The sequence below is a fragment of the Cervus canadensis genome, chromosome 3, assembly GCF_019320065.1.
Source record: "Cervus canadensis isolate Bull #8, Minnesota chromosome 3, ASM1932006v1, whole genome shotgun sequence".
Lineage (NCBI taxonomy): Eukaryota > Metazoa > Chordata > Mammalia > Artiodactyla > Cervidae > Cervus > Cervus canadensis.
The window spans coordinates 99,540,907-99,557,243 of NC_057388.1; the positions used below are offsets into that span (position 1 = coordinate 99,540,907).

The following is a 16,337-nucleotide window of genomic DNA, read 5'->3' on the forward strand; positions in this document are numbered from 1 at the left end:
GGCATTCAGGATGGAAGGGGTCATTGTATGAATGAGCATGTTGTGTTCCAGGACTAGATAGGGTAGCAGAGCAAAGATGTGAACTGAGAGGCAAGGGTGCATACTGGGGAGGGTGGGGTTTCATGCCTAGGGTGGTATTGGTGACCGTTGCTCATTTTTTTGGACCTATGCTATTATCTTAATATACTGCACATTCCTTCATAAAGTATCAACCATTAACCTTGTGTAGAAAGTAGTCATGTTGTAGAGCCAGGAGTAGGGTGTATTTCCTCAAGTTGAAAATGTCTTTCCTCTTTCTGAGGTTAGAAGTATGTTCTCTCTCCATTGCTCTCTAGACTTCACAAGGAACAAAAGTTCAGAGCTACATGTTGGGGAATCACTCCAGTGCCACTGAATTCTATCTCCTTGGCTTCTCTGGATCTAGAGAACTACACCATATCCTCTTTGCTACCTTCTTCTTCTTCTACTTAGTGACATTAATGGGTAACACAGTCATCATTGTGATTGTCTGTCTGGATAAACATCTGCAGTCTCCCATGTATTTCTTCCTTGGTCATCTCTCTGCCTTGGAGATCCTGGTGACCACCATTATCGTCCCCGTGATGCTCTGGGGGCTGTTGCTCCCTGGGATGCAGACAATATCTCTGGTTGCATGTGTCGCCCAGCTCTTCCTGTACCTTGCTCTGGGGACCACAGAGTTTGCACTGTTGGGGGCAATGGCTGTGGACCGGTACGTGGCTGTCTGTAACCCCTTGAGGTACAACGTCATTATGAACAGCCGCACCTGCAACTTTGTGGTAATTGTGTCGTGGTTGTTTGGGTTCCTTTTTCAAATTTGGCCAGTTTATGCCACATTTCAGCTTTCCTACTGCAAATCAAATGTGGTGGACAACTTTTTCTGCGACCGAGGGCAATTGCTCAAACTATCCTGTGGTAATACTCTTTTCATGGAATTCATCCTCTTCTTAATGGCTGTTTTTGTTCTTTTTGGTTCTTTGATCCCTACAATTGTCTCCTACACCTACATCATCTCCACCATCCTCAAGATCCCCTCGGCCTCTGGCCGCAGGAAAGCCTTCTCCACATGTGCCTCCCACTTCACCTGTGTCGTGATTGGTTACGGCAGCTGCTTGTTCCTCTACGTGAAGCCCAAGCAGACGCAGGCCGCGGATTACAACAGAGTTGTTTCCCTGATGGTTTCCGTGGTCACTCCTTTCCTCAATCCTTTCATACTCACTCTTCGGAATGACAAATTCATAGAAGCACTTCGGGACAGAGTGAAACAATGCTGTCATCAATTCAGGAACTAGTCTTGCCCTAAAACTTTTTATATGGGAGAATACATTCTGAATTCTAGAATGGTCTGAAAAGCACTTTGAACTGGAGCCTAATCATCATCAAATAATCTGTGTGCAACAGAACTCTTTCACATTATATCCATGGTGTTTATCATTATAGATCGTTATTTAAAAATTCACTTTATTTTATATATATATGTTTCACTTATGATGCACTGCAAAATAAAATGTTTTAAAATTAAATGTAATAATAATACATGTGATATTTAGCTTTCCGAAGAAGCCAGTATCAGAAATATATTCTCTGGCTCCAGAATTGAATAACTACTTGATTCCAGGTTCTTGAATCATCTTCTCATAGATTGTCCTTAGCTTTATACCCTCTGACTGTGTGAAGCTCCCTATTCCTTCTCTGGCTCCAGCATATCTCTTGTTTTCCTATGCCAAAGTCCTGTGGCCTTAATACTTCTCTGCGCATTTTCTTGGCTGGCTCTGAACTCAGTGCACAGTCTGACACCTGTACAGTTTCAGGGGTGGTCGTTGTTTAGGTGCAGACACGCCTCTCTAATCTGTGGACCTTCTCAGGGTGTGGGAGGAAGGGCTGAGCAAGGAGTTCTCCCACCTGCTGGCCCCCGGGTTGTGCTGCCCGCCAGGAGGGGGCTGGGTCCGCAGAGCTGCTGTGCCCCAGCTGGAACGGAGGGGAGCGCTGGCCTTGCCGGGTGGCTGGGCTGAGGGAATTTGAAAAGATGGTAATGATAACCCTATATGCAAAACAGAAAAAGAGACACAGATGTACAGCACAGACTTTTGGACTCTGGGAGAAGGCGAGGGAGAGATGTTCTGAGAGAATAGCATTGAAACAAGGATACTATCAAGGGTGAAACAGATCACCAGTCCAGGTTGGTTGCATGAGACAAGTGCTCAGGGCTGGTGCACTGGGAAGACTCAGAGGGATGGGATGGGGAGGGAGGTGGGAGGGGGGATCAGGATGGGGAACACATTTAAATCCATGGCTGATTCATGTCAATTTATGGCAAAAACCACTACAATATTGTAAAGTAATCAGCCTCCAACTAATAAAAATAAATGAAAAAAAAAAAAAGAGTAAGAGTGGAGGAAGAGGCAGCCTTTGCCCCCTCCCTGGATTTCTCACATTCTGCCATCCCTTCAAGGTCCCTGCTTCCTGTCCCTTCATTTGTTCATCCTCTCCTGGCCACTTTCCCTCCTGATTCCTCTCTATAGTTCTCTTTCTGTGGTTCCAGGTCTTTGATTCATCTCTGGGGCCTTCTTTTCCTTTCTCCTCACACACCCCGAGTTTACCACACTAGTATCCAGCTTTCCACAGAGATGTCTCATGCCTTCCTTATAGCATTGGCAACCTCACCACTCCCCTAATCAGAACCCTCTACCCCAGTCCTAATCCACCTCCCCATTTCTTATCTCGTTAGCACAATGTTATCAGCGTCTTTGTTAGTGTCTTTGTAATAACAACATATTGATGACAATGAGATAGCTATAGGTGACTGGTTAAATAAATCCTGTTTCATCTGTATAATAAAATATTTTGTTGTTCAGTCACTCAGTCATGTCCGACTCTTTGTGACCTCATGGGCTGCAGCACACCAGGTTTCACTATCTCCTGGAATTTGCAAAGCTCCTGTCCATTGTGTTGATGATGCCATCCAACCATCTCATCCTCTGTCGCCCCCTTCTCCTCCTGCCTTCAATCTTTGCCAGCATCAGGGTCTCTTCCAATGAGTCAGCTCTTCACATCAGGTGACCAAAGTATTGGAGTTTCAGCTTCAGCATCTGTCCTTTCAATAAATATTCAGAACTGATTTCCTTTAGGATTGATTGGTTTGTTCTCCTTGCTGTCCAAGGGATTCCCAAGAGTCTTCTCCAGCACCACAATTCAAAAGCATCAATTCTTTAGCCTTCTTTATGGGCCAGTTCTCACATCCGTACATGACTATTGGAAAAGCCATAGCTTTGACTATATGAACATTTGTCGGCAAAGTGATGTCTCTGCTTTTTAGTATGCTGTCTAGATTTCTCATGTTTTCCTTCCAAGGATCAAGTATCTTTTAGTTTCATGGCTATAGCCACCATCTGCAGTGATTTTGGAGCCCAAGATTATTTTATATTAATCTATAAACAATGTGAGACAGAATTTTTCCTGTGTGATGCTGGTGATGCTGAGATAAACAGCTTCTTCTACACCAAGTTCCCAGCATTTGGAAGTCAAGAACTTCTTCACTTCAGAAGATAAAAGTAACAAAAAACGATGTTTTTGCACTTGATTTCTGACGAGGGAAGGGACATGGTTAACTGGTTGAAAGAATTGCATCAGAGTCTCTCGAGAGAAATTCTGAGTGATTTTGTGCTGGAGGTATTAGTAGAAGCTGAGTTAAGGTACGTGCCATCTAAGAAGGAGATAATTGCTTTAATTTCTTACAAAGTTTTCAAAGTAAGAAAATAACTAATTAGTCCCTGTGAGTCAGTGCGGAGAAATTTTTCAGCTGGAGAAAAATATTTTTCCTGGTTTAGAATGCCGCCCAACACTTATGGATGCTCAGAGATGGAGAAATCTCCCCCTCCTGACTAGTAGCTTTTGGAGAAGATCCTAAATTAGGGATTAAACAGCTCTGTGTTGTCTAGAGATTAACATTCATAAATTATGTCACTATCATATGCTTATTGTGTGCACACATGCCAGTGCATTCATGCACATGCCTGAGTTTAACCCACCTCTCCACGTCGTGTGCAAAACCAGCCTCCTTGGGTCAGAGCGTAACCGTGCACTCTGATATTTGTGTTAGAAATGTGAGCGATGCCACTTCTCCAGTTACAGTGTCAGCAGTTTCCTTGTTGTATTGAGGGTCAACTTATAAGTATTTATAGCTTCCCTGGTGGCTCAGAGGGTAAAGCGTCTGCCTGCAATGCGGGAGACTTGGGTTCGATCCCTGGGTCGGGAAGATCCCCTGGAGAAGGAAATGGCAACCCACTCCAGTATTCTTGCCTGTAAAATCCCATGGACGGAGGAGCCTGGTAGGCCATAGCCCATGGGGTCGCGAAGAGTCGGACATGACTGAGCGACTTTGCTTGCTTGTTTATAAATATTTATCTTCTTACTTTTTTGATTTTGACCCTTTCCACACTCAATGTCAGCAGGTATTTTTAAGCTCTTCATGCATGCCTCCTCTCTGCCTGACTCCTTAATTCCCAGAGAGGGCTCAGAGTAGGCACCTCCCCTAAATCTGCCCCTTTTCAGCCATTCCAGTCCTCCAAACCAAAACACAACTCTAGTTTGTTCTCTCCCTTGTTCCAGATAGGAGCACATTCACTCTATGTGAGTGCCCTAGTAACTCCTTTGTTCCCTAACAAGGCCAGGGCCAGAAGATAGAGAATGAAGCACCGGGGAGGGTCAATAGTCATGAAAATGAAACAGCTGACCCCTCACCCGGGATGCTACAGTTAAGTTCCAGGGAGGAGAATAATAATTCTTTCTGTTTAATATGGTCAGCTGACCACTTCCACTCAGTCTCCCAGTCATACTAAAAGGCAATGTAGGAATCAAAAATTGTTAATTAACAAGGACAAAGAGAATGGGGGAAAAGTTACAATGGATAATATTTTACAGTTTTTTAATATGGAAAGCAAAAATAAGTGTTTCCAAGGTAATACGACTGAGATACAAACTAAATTCTGCAACGGGGAAAGCAAGAAGAAACAGGTCGATTCACCCAACAGAACTGGTCAGTCAGCACGTAGAGGCCTCAGCTGCCAAGGATTGTGAGAGCGAGAGCTTATAAACAGGCGTACTGCTTAAAAGCTTGTGTAAATAGCAGCCAGGCACTGCAGGTCCCTTGCATTTTCTGTGTAGGCAAGGAAATACCTGTTCCACAAGTAGAGTGACCCCTCATCCCACTTTATCCTGGACTTTCCCATTTTAAAACTGAAGGTCCCATATCCCAGAAACTCAGTCAACTGTGAAGCCAGGATGGTTGGTCACATTATCTATATCCAGCTGACCTACCAAAGCAGTTGGAAGAATCAAGAGAATGAAAAACAGAAGAAAAAAAATTCGATTAAAATGTAGATCAGTTAGGGAAGAAAAACAATTTTAAAAATCCTACGATACATATCCTTTTAAAATTAGAACATGTTTTGTCCTGAGGAAGAGGATGCTGTGTGAAGAAAATCACAAAATAAAGGAAAATGCTCCTAGAGTATAATATTAGGACTAGTAAAAAGAAATTCATAAATAGGCTGAAGAAGAAAATAAAAATGCCCAAAACATATCAAAAATAGGCTACAATTTGGAAAATCAGAAAGGTAAGCAGCTTAAAAGATTAATTCAGGAGTCCCATATCTGAATATAAAAGTTCTACAAAGGTAGGACAAGGGAAGCATAAACGAGTGAATTACAAAGGAAAGTGTAAGAAAATCTCCCAGTTCTGAAGCATTTGTCTCCGCAGTTTGAAGAAGTCTCTAAATGCAGAGCACTGTGAACATATGAATGAAAACCTGCACAAAGGCACCTAGCATCCAAGGGGGCAGCTAGAATACTGCAGGGTCAAGATTCCATGGCATGGATACAGTGACTGATAAGATTTTGTATAGAATTTTGAAGATTTAAGTGGGAAGATACTTAAAAGCCAGTCCCTGTAACTCAGGGCTTCCCTTGTGGCTCAGATGGTAAAGAATCTGCCTGCAATGCAGGAGAGCTGGATTCAATCCCTGATTTGGGAAGATACCTTGAAAAAGGGAAAGGCTACCCACTCCAGTATTCTTGCCTGGAAAATTCCATGGACAGAGGAGTCTGGCAGGCTACAGTCCACGGGGTCACGGACATAACTGAGCGACTAAAACTTTCATTTTTTTCATGTTCCATGTGACTCGAAAGGGTAGAAGTTGGACAGAGGTAGATGTTACATTAAGTAAGTTTAAGGCTTGACATAAAGTTAAAGAGTTCAATAATTAAAGCTCACTTCCACAGACATGTGTTCATCCCTAGAAATGGTAAAGCTGTGTTCCAATTTTCACCTATTAATAATGTTACAGGGAAGATTCTTTCAATAGGGAATCTCCCCATTGCCTTCTCATTTGTGAGTTTTTAAAAATTTATTTATTTTAACTGGAGGCGAATTACTTTACAATATTGTAGTGGGTTTTGCCATTCATGACATGAATCAGCCACGGGTTTGTGAGTTTTGAGTTTGTCACATCACTCTTACATTTGGGAAAGTCATCCCTACATACGTCTCTGATGTACATCCCAGGACAAATAGACAAAAAGTAAGAATAAGAAGCCCTAACATACTCACTAAGGAAGAATTTAAGAATATATATGTAGACATCACACACTTATCCATGGAAAAACCCAAATGACCATTTTGACCCATACAATATGTCTTATTCTCAAAATTCCTTTAAAAGACACATGAATCTTTAAAGCAAAAATCATGATCTGTTTATAGCTCCTGTAGATCTAGTATATGTGATAACAATACCATGATAGATAGGGGCATAAATGTAATTGTACTTTTACAAAGCTTTACATTTTTATGCTAAGTGGTGTGATATTAATTCCTGATTATTGTTGTTCAGTCACTAAGTCATGTCTGACTCTTTGCAAACCCATGGACTTTTCTTCACTATCTCCTGGAGTCTGCTTAAATTCATGTGCATTGAGTGGGTGATGTTATCCAACCATCTCATCGTCTGCCAGCCCCTTCTCCTCCTGCTTTCAATCTTTTCGAGCATCAGTGTCTTTCCCAATGAGTTGGCTCTTTGCATAAGGTGGCCAAAGTATTGGGGCTTCAGCTTCAGCGTCAGTCCTACCAATAATATTCAGAGTTGACTTCCTTTAGGATTGATTGGTTTGACCTCCTTGCTGTCCAGGGAACTTTCAAGAGCCTTCTCCAGCACCACAATTTGAAAGCATCTGTTCTTTGGCGCTCAGCTTTCTTTATGGTCCAACTCTCACATCCATACATGACTACTGGAAATCCATAGCTTTAACTCTATGGACCTTTGTTGGTAATATGATGTCTCTGCTCTTTAATATGCTATCAAGGTTTGTCATTGCTTTCCTTCCAAGGAAATAGGACCTTTTAATTTCATGACTTCAGTCACCATCCACAGTAATTTTGGAGTTCAAGAAAATAAAATCTGTCACTGTTTCCACTTTTTCCCCTTCTACTTGCCATGAAGTGAGGGACTGGATGCCACGATCTTAATTTTTTGAATGTAGAGTTTTAAGCCAGTTTTTTCACTCTCCTCTTTTACCTTCATCAAGAGATTCTTTAGTTCCTCTTCACTTACTGCAATTAGAGTGGTATCATCTGCATATCCGAGGTTGTTATTTTTCCTGGCAATAAGTCCTAGTAGACTGTGATAATTTAAGAGTGCATATTATAATCCCAGATAGCAACACTAAAGTAATCAAAAAAGTTATGTATAAAATGCCAAAAGAAATTATACTAGAAAAGATCAATATTTAATTAATCCAGAAAAGGAAGAATAGAAGAAAAGAAATGTACTAGGAGAAAATAAAAAGATAGGAAAATGGTACACTTAAAAAATAAAAAATCATATTCTATGTAAATGGACTAAATGCTAAACAAAATTGTCAGGCCAGCTCTTGATGTCTATCCTTGACTCACTTGGAATATAAAGATAGATTGAAATAAGAATGACAGGTAGAGTTATAACATGAAAACAAGAAGCTAAAGAAAGCTGGCAGTGTTCTATAATACTAGAAACCATAGACTTAAGAGAAGAAATATTATCAGATGTAGAGAGTCTACCCAGATACTCCCAGACAATCTCCCCATTTAAAAAAACCTTAACTTAATCACAGCTTTAATGTCCTTTTTGCTGTATAACATTCACAGGTTCTGGCAATTAGAGTGTAGCTTTTTTGGGACAGGGTGATCAGGCATTATTTAGCTACCACAACTTGTAATTACAAATTTTCCTGCAAAGAAACTCTTGTAATCAAATTCTCCAAATATTTCAGGGGGAAACATAGGCATACTTCAGAGACATTACAGGTATGGCTCCAGACCACTGCAACAAAGTGAATAATGCAGTAAAATAAGTGAATTTTTAAATTTTTACTTTTAATTTTTAAAAAAAATTTTCCAGTGCCTATGTTGTGTTTAGGCTATGTTATCTGCTAAGTGTGCAATAGCATTATGTGTAAAACAGTAATGTACTTACCTTAATTAAAAATACCTTATTGCTAAAATATTCTGAACATCATCAAACAAGGCAGAGTTGCCACATTCTATTTGTAAGAAACTCAATTATCTGCAAGGCACAGTAAAACAAAGCACATTATAATGAAGTGTGCCTGTAATGCCATATTTTCCCATAAGATAGAAAGAGGTAAAGAATCCATCTGCTAATGCAGGAGATCAGGAAACACGTGTTCAAACCCTTGGTCAGGAAGATGCCCTTGAGAAGGGAATGGCTACTCACTCCAATACTCTTGTCTGGAGAATTCCATGAACAGAGGAGCTTGGTGGGCTACAGTCCATGGGGTTGCGAAGAGTCAGATATGAATTAGCAACTGAGCATGCACAGAAAAAGGAGACACATTTCCCAATTCACTTTATAATAACCAAAATGACCTTGATACCAAAACCTGAGAAAGATCTTATAAGAACAGAAAACTGCAGGCTGATATATTTCATAAAGATAGAAGTAAAAATCCTGAATAAAAAGGTAGCAAATAGAATTCAACAGTATATAAAGGAGATAGTGTATTCCAGAATTCACTCATAATCTTCCCTAGTCAATTTCTTTCCAGGACCAAGGCAGTCACTTTGGGGATTTCTGAAAACATGGATTATGATTATTTTTGACCTACTTTAGAGCATTTATAGTGGAGTCATAAAGTTGGAGAAGGGAAAGGCTAGCATTCCAGTATTCTGGACTGGAGAATTCCATGGACCGTATAGTCCATGGGGTCGCAAAGAGCTGGACACGACTGAGTACTTTTCCCTTCACCTCACGAAGTATTCAGTCTTTGGCGTGTCTGGCTCTTTCATTCCGTGTAGTGTAGGTGAAGATTGCCCACGCTGTGTATCTCAGTAGTTTGTTACTTTTCATTGCTGAGTAGTATTTCCTCACATGACTATGCAGCTGACTCTCATTATTTGTGTGGTTATGTCTTTCAAGTTTCTGGGAACACTGAATACTAAGTCACTGCTGTAGGAGAAATGTTCCTGGGAACATTTACCACAAGATTTTCGTCGACTGATGGGCACATAGCCTTGTTTTATGTTTGTTGGTATTCAAACACACCTTACTTAGTAAATAGTATTTATCCATTAATATGGACACAGAGCCAACCTCTGTAACTCATGCCTGAAAGAAGTTGTTGTTGTTTAGTTGCTCTGTCATGTGCAACTCTTATGTGACCCCATGGAGTGTATCCTGCCAGGCTCCTCTGTCCATGGGATTCTTCAGGCAAGAATACTGGAGTGGGTTGCTGTTTCCTTCTCCAGGGCATCTTTCTGACCCAGGGATGGAACCCGTGTCTTCTGCATTGGTAGGCAGATTCTTTACTACTGAACCAGCAGGGAAGCCCCAAAGAAGTTTGCCTAACACATTTGTGTGTGTGTGTGTGTTTATTTATTTAGTTTTGGTTGTGCTGGTTCTTTGTTGCTGGGTGCCAGCTTTCTCTAGTTGCGGCGAGCAGGCTTCTCATTGCCCTGGCTTCTCCTGTAGTGGAGCACAGGCTCTCGGCTGGAGGCCTCACTAGTTGTGGCTCAGGAGCTTAGTTGCTCTGCTGCATGTGGACTCTTCCCAGACCAGTGATAGAATCCGTGTCCCCTCCATTGGCAGGCAGATTCTTATCCACTAAGTCCCTGGTATATGTATTTTGGGTAAAAAAGCTTGTTTAATGCTTATCTGAGCTCATTTTCTTTGTAAGACACTTAACATCTTTCTTACACTTAGCAACAGTAGGTAGGCACCTCAGCACTCTGCTTGGGAGTCGTCTTTAAGAGCAAAATCACCAATAAAATGCCAAAAACATCTGCTAATTAGACAACAAAGAAGCCATTGTTTACATTGTAGGAGTTGCAACAAGAAGATGGGAATTTTGCCATTTTCCACTTTAGTTGAGAGCATGTGCTCCCTTGAAAGGTCTTGGAAATATTGATTTTGGAGCTACACATAAGTTTTCATGAGTAGATGAATCCACAGATACAGAATGTGTGAGTAATGAGGATTGACTATACCATTCTCTTGCTGATGGACATTTGCTTTGTGTTACTTGATGTAATGAAGATTATGCTATGAAGATTAAAATAGACATCTCAGTGAGGACATATTTTTTCATTTCTTGGGTAGATAACTGGGAGCAGAATTGCTGAGTCATAGAGGAGGTGTATACTTAGTTTTAAGAAACTGACAACATCTTTCCTAATGAGTTTTGCTAGTATCCACTCCTTCCTACTTCTGAGTATCTGTTGGGCTCCCGTGGCCTTAACACTGGAGGGACATCTGGAGTAAATGAAGTGGGCCCTGAATTAGGGAAGTTGGTTTTGCAACAAGGGTTCTGAGAGAAGAGTGTAGTTTCCTTGGATTCCCTCCTTTGCCAGCAGCCTTGCCTCATGCATCTCCAGCTGTCATGACAGGAGCCAACATGATCCGAGCTCAGAGGCTAAGAGGCAGATGCTGGGTCAAGGGTGTCCTGGGCAGCTGGCAGCACAGTTCCCATGGGGGTGAGAACTTCTGGGATGTGTCTTTATTTCATGATGTAAATACTGGCTCCTCATATGTTAGTATCATTACTAAGAATTGCACACAATGAACATGGTAATAAAAATTTCCCACATCTTCCTATGGAAATCTGTATGGCTGGCCCACATATGATCTCATTTCAAGAGATGTAAATTGATCCAATGTTTTGAAGGGTGCTTAGATAACAGCTCAGAAATGTAGCATAATTTAGGGAACTATTGCTGTACAAAGGTACATGCCTACAGGTAAAGGTATTTATTGCAGCATCATCATACTCATGAAAAACTGGAGAGGATGCAATATTCTTAAGCAGGGTCCTCAATAAATAAATGGTGGTAATTTTCATAAGGTGAGTATTTATTTAGTAATAATATGATGTGAGAGATATATGAGTGCTAATATGGAAGGGTTTAATACACCCACACACAAACATACAACAAAGAAAGTAGCAAGATATTATTTCAACTAAACAAGCAAGTAAAAGACCATATAGAGATATGCATGTGTATGATAGAAAATTTCTCTATGGATTTAATAGAAAGCTAATCATAGTATTTAAACATATGAGACAGATCAGGAGAATCCAGCATTGGTGAGAGGGACATTTGTATTTTGTTTTCTATTCCTCTATACATTTTTTTAACCAGGAGTTTTTTTTTTTTTTTTTACTTTTTATTTTGTATTGATCAAGGAGGAAGGCTTTCTTCTCTCTCCTTGCTGTTTTTTCGAACTCTGCATTCAAATGCGTATATTTTTTCTTTTCTCCTTTGCCCTTTGCTTCTCTTCTTAGGTATTTGTAAGGCCTCCTCAGACAACCGTTTTGCCTTTCTTTTTCTTGGGGAAGGTCTTGATCACTGCCTCCTGTACAATGTTGTGAACCTCCATCCATAGTTCATGGGGCAGTCTGCCTATCATATCTAATCCCTTGAATCTATTTGTCACTTCCACTGCATAATCATAAGGGATTTGATTTAGGTCATACCTGAATGGTCTAGTGGTTTTCCCCACTTTCTTCAATTTAAGTCTGAATTTGGCAATAAGGAGTTCATGATCTGAGCCAGAGTCAGCTCCTGGTCTTGTTTTTGCTGACTGTATAGAGCTTCTCCATCTTTGGCTGCAAAGAATGTAATATATCTGATTTTGGTATTGACCATCCAGTAATGTCCACGAGTAGAGTCTTCTCTTGTGTTGTTGGCAGAGGGTGATTGCTATGACCAGTGCGTTCTCTTGGCAAAAGAGATCTCTTCAAGAAAATTAGAGATACCAAGGGAACATTTTATGCAAAGATGGGCACAATAAAGGACAGAAATGGTATGGACCTAACAGAAGCAGAAGATATTAAGAAGAGGTGGCAAGAATACACAGAAGAACCATACAAAAAGATCTTCATAACCCAGATAACCAGGATGGTGTAATCACTCACCTAGAGCCAGATATCCTGAAATGCGAATACAAGTGGGCCTTGGAGGTGATGGAGTTCCAGTTGAGCTATTTCTATCCTAAAAGATGATGCTCTGAAAGTGCTACACGCAATATGCATGCAAATTTGGAAAACTCGGCAGTGCCCACAGGACTGGAAAAGGTCAGTTTTCATTCTAATCTCAAAGAAGGGCAATGCCAAAGAATGCTCAAACTGCTGCACAATTGCGCTCATCTCACATACTAGCAAAGTAGTGCTCACAATTCTCAAAGCCAGGCTTCAACAGTACATGAACCGTGATGTTCAGATGTTCAAGATGGATTTAGAAAAGACAGAGGAACCAGAGATAAAATTGCCAACATCCGTTGGGTCATCGAAAAAGCAATGGAGTTCCAGAAAAACATCTATTTCTGCTTTATTGACTATGCCAAAGCCTTTGACTGTGTGGATCACCACAAACTGTGGAAAATTCTGAAAGAGATGGGGATACCAGACCACCTGACCTGTCTCCTGAGAAATCTGTATGCAGGTCAGGAAGCAACAGTTAGAACCAGACATGGAAAAACAGATTGGTTCCAAATTAGGAAAGGAATATGTCAAGGCTGTCTATTGTCACCCTGCTTATTTAACTTATAAGCAGAGTACATCGTGAGAAATACTGGATTGGATGAAGCACAAGCTAGAATCAAGATTGCTGGGAGAAGTACCAATAACCTCAGATATGCAGATGACACCACCTTTATGGCAGAAAGCAAAGAAGAACTAAAGAACCTCTTGAAGAAAGTGAAAGAGAAGAGTGAAAAAGCTGGCTTAAAACTCAACATTCAGAAAAGTAAGATCATGGTATTCAGTTCTATCACTTCATGGCAAATAGATGGAGAACAGTGGAAACAGTGGCTGACTTTATTCTTGGGGACTCCAATATCACTGCAGATGGTGACTGCAGCCATGAATTTAAAGATGCTCCTTGGAAGAAAAGCTATGATCAATCTAGACAGAATATTAAAAAACAGAGACATAACTTTGCCAACAAAGGTCCATCTAGTCAAAGTTATGGTTTTTCCAGTAGTCATGTATGAATCTGAGAGTTGGACTATAAAGAAAACTGAGCGCCGAAGAATTGATGGTTTTGAACTGTGGTGTTGGAGAAGACTTTTGAGAGTCCCTTAGACTGCAAGGAGATCCAACCAGTCCATCCTAAAGGAAATCAGTCCTGAATATTCATTGGAAGGGCTGATGATGAAGCTGAAACTCCAATACTTTGACCACCTGATGTGAAAAACTGACTCACTGGAAAAAACCCTGATGCTGGGAAAGATTGAAGGTGGGAGGAGAAGCAGACAATAGAGGATGAAATGTTTGGTTGGCGTCACCAACTCTATCGATATGAGTTTGAGTAGGCTCCGGGAGTTGGTGATGGACAGGGAGGCCTGACGTGCTGCAGTCCATGGGGTCGCAAAGAGTCGGACATGACTGAGCAACTGAGCTGAACTGACTTTGTATTGAGGTATAGTCAATTAACAATGTTGTGATAGTTTCAGGTAACAGTGAAGGGGCTCAGCCATATATATGCGTGTATCCATTCTCCCCCAAACTCCCTTCCCATCCAGGCTGCTACATAACGCTGAGCAGAGTCCATGTGCTATACCGTCGGTCCTTGTTGGTTACCTATTTAAATACAGCAGTGTGTACCCATCCATCCCCAACTCCTTAACTATCCCTTCCCACATCCTCCCCCCAGAAACCGTAAGTTCATTCTCTTAAGTCAGTGAGTCTCTTTCTGTTTTGTAAGTAAGTTCATTTATATAATAATTTCTTTTTAGATTCCACATATAAGGGGTGTCATACAATAGTTCTCCTTCTCTAACTTACTTCACTTAGTATGATGTTCCAGGTCTGTAGACGTTGCTACACAGTTCATTCTTTTTAATGGCTGAGCAATATACTATTGTAGTGTACCACATATACCATTGTATATATGTAGCACATCCTTTTTTTATGCATTTCTCGGTTGATGGGCATTTAGGTTACTTCCATGTCTTGACTATTGTAAACAGTGCTGTAATGAACACTGCGGTGCATGTATCCTATTGGATCATGTTTTTCTCTGGATATATGCCCAGAACAGGGATTGCAGGGTGATATGGTAGCTCTGTTTTTAACTTTTTAAGGAACATCCATACTGTTCTTCCGGAGAAGGCAATGGCACCCCACTCCAGTACTCTTGCCTGGAAAATCCCAGGGATGGAGGAGCCTGGTAGGCAGCAATCCATGGGGTCGCAAAGAGTCGGACACCACTGAGTGACTTCCCTTTCACTTTTCACTTTCATGCATTGGAGAAGGAAATGGCAACCCACTCCAGTGTTCTTGCCTGGAATATCTCAGGGACGGGGGAGCGTGGTGGGCTGCCGTCTATGGGGTCGCACAGAGTTGGACACGACTGAAGCGACCTAGCAGCAGCAGCAGCATACTGTTCTTCTTAGTGGCTGTATCAATTTACATTCCTACCATAAGTGTAGGAGGGTTCCTTTTTGCCACACCCTCACTAGCATTTATTTTTTGTGGATTTTTTGATGATGGCCTTTCTGATTGGTGTGAGGTGATACCTCACTGTAGTTTTAATTTGCATTTCTCTAATAATTAATGATTTTAAACATCTTTTCATATGCCTCTTGGCCATGTAAATGCCTTTGGAGAAATGTCTATTTAGATCTTTTGCCCATTTGTTAGTTGCGTTGTTTGTTTTGATGGTACTAAGTACCATGAACTGTTCTTAAATTTTGGAGACTAATCCCTTGTCAGTCACATAATTTGCAAATATTTTCTCCCAACCTGTGGATTGTCTTTTCATTTTGTTTATTGTTTCCTTTGCTGTGCAAAAGCCATTGAGTTTAAGTAGGGTCCATGTGTTTATGTTTGTTTTCATTTTCATTATTCTGGGAGATTGACCTATATTTTTGTTTTTGTGCCCACATCATAGTGCTTTGATCATAGCTGTGTAGCATAGGCTGAAGTCAGGGAACTTGATTCATCCAGCTCTTTTTTTGTCTCTCACGATTGCTTTGGTTATTCAGTGTCTTTGGTGTCTCCAAACAAATTTTAAGATTTTTTTTTGTTCTAGTTCTGTGAAAAAATGCCATTGGTAATTTGATAGGAATTGCATTGACTCTGTAGATTGACTTGGGTAGTATAGTGATTTTGACAATATTGATTCTTCCAATCCACAAGCGTGGTATATATTTCCATCTGTTTATGTCTCTTCGATTTCTTTCATCAGCATCTTAAAGTTTTCAGAGTGCAAGTCTTTTGTCTCCTTAGTTAGAACTATTCCTTTTCTGCCTTAAATATTTTATTCTTTTCAATGTGATGGAAAATGTAATTGTCTTGAATTTCTCTTTCTGATCTTTCATTTGTAGTGTATAGAAATGCAACAAATTTCTGAGTATTAATTTTCTAACTTGCAACATTAGCACATTCATTGATGAGTTCTATTAGTTTTCTGGTAGAATCTTTAGGATCTGCTATGTGTAGTATCATTTCATCTGCAAACAGTGAAAGTTTAGCTTTTCTTTTCCAATTTATATTCCCTTTACTTCTTTTAACTTCTCTGATTGCTGTAACTAGGACTTCCAAACTGTGTTGAATACAAGTTACCAGGAGTAGTTTTAAACGGAAGCTGTTTTTAACAAGGTAAATATAAATATTTCAAATGTGATTTTGCTATTTTATTTAGCATCCCAGATGTCACCTTTACATACTATTTTTTGGGGGTCAGTTCTGTTTGTTGCTTCTTCATCCTTTACCTCTCAGTTCAGACAGGTCAGGAAGGTGCCCTGGTAGCATTTCAGTTCAGTTCA

The 16,337-nt window shown here is 40.6% G+C and overlaps 1 protein-coding gene across 1 annotated transcript; it reads left to right on the top strand.

The window, feature by feature from the left end:
* Positions 1 to 317: 317 nt before the first annotated feature.
* Positions 318 to 1,370, top strand: LOC122437957 (olfactory receptor 9A4). The gene has a single exon (XM_043462417.1). The coding sequence runs from the start codon at positions 366 to 368 to the stop codon at positions 1,308 to 1,310; it is 945 nt and encodes a 314-aa protein (XP_043318352.1). The 5' UTR covers positions 318 to 365; the 3' UTR covers positions 1,311 to 1,370.
* Positions 1,371 to 16,337: the final 14,967 nt, after the last annotated feature.

Excerpts from the sequence above, each read along its gene's own strand:
- LOC122437957 (XM_043462417.1), top strand. The coding sequence starts at position 366 with ATGTTGGGGAATCACTCCAGTGCCACTGAATTCTATCTCCTTGGCTTC.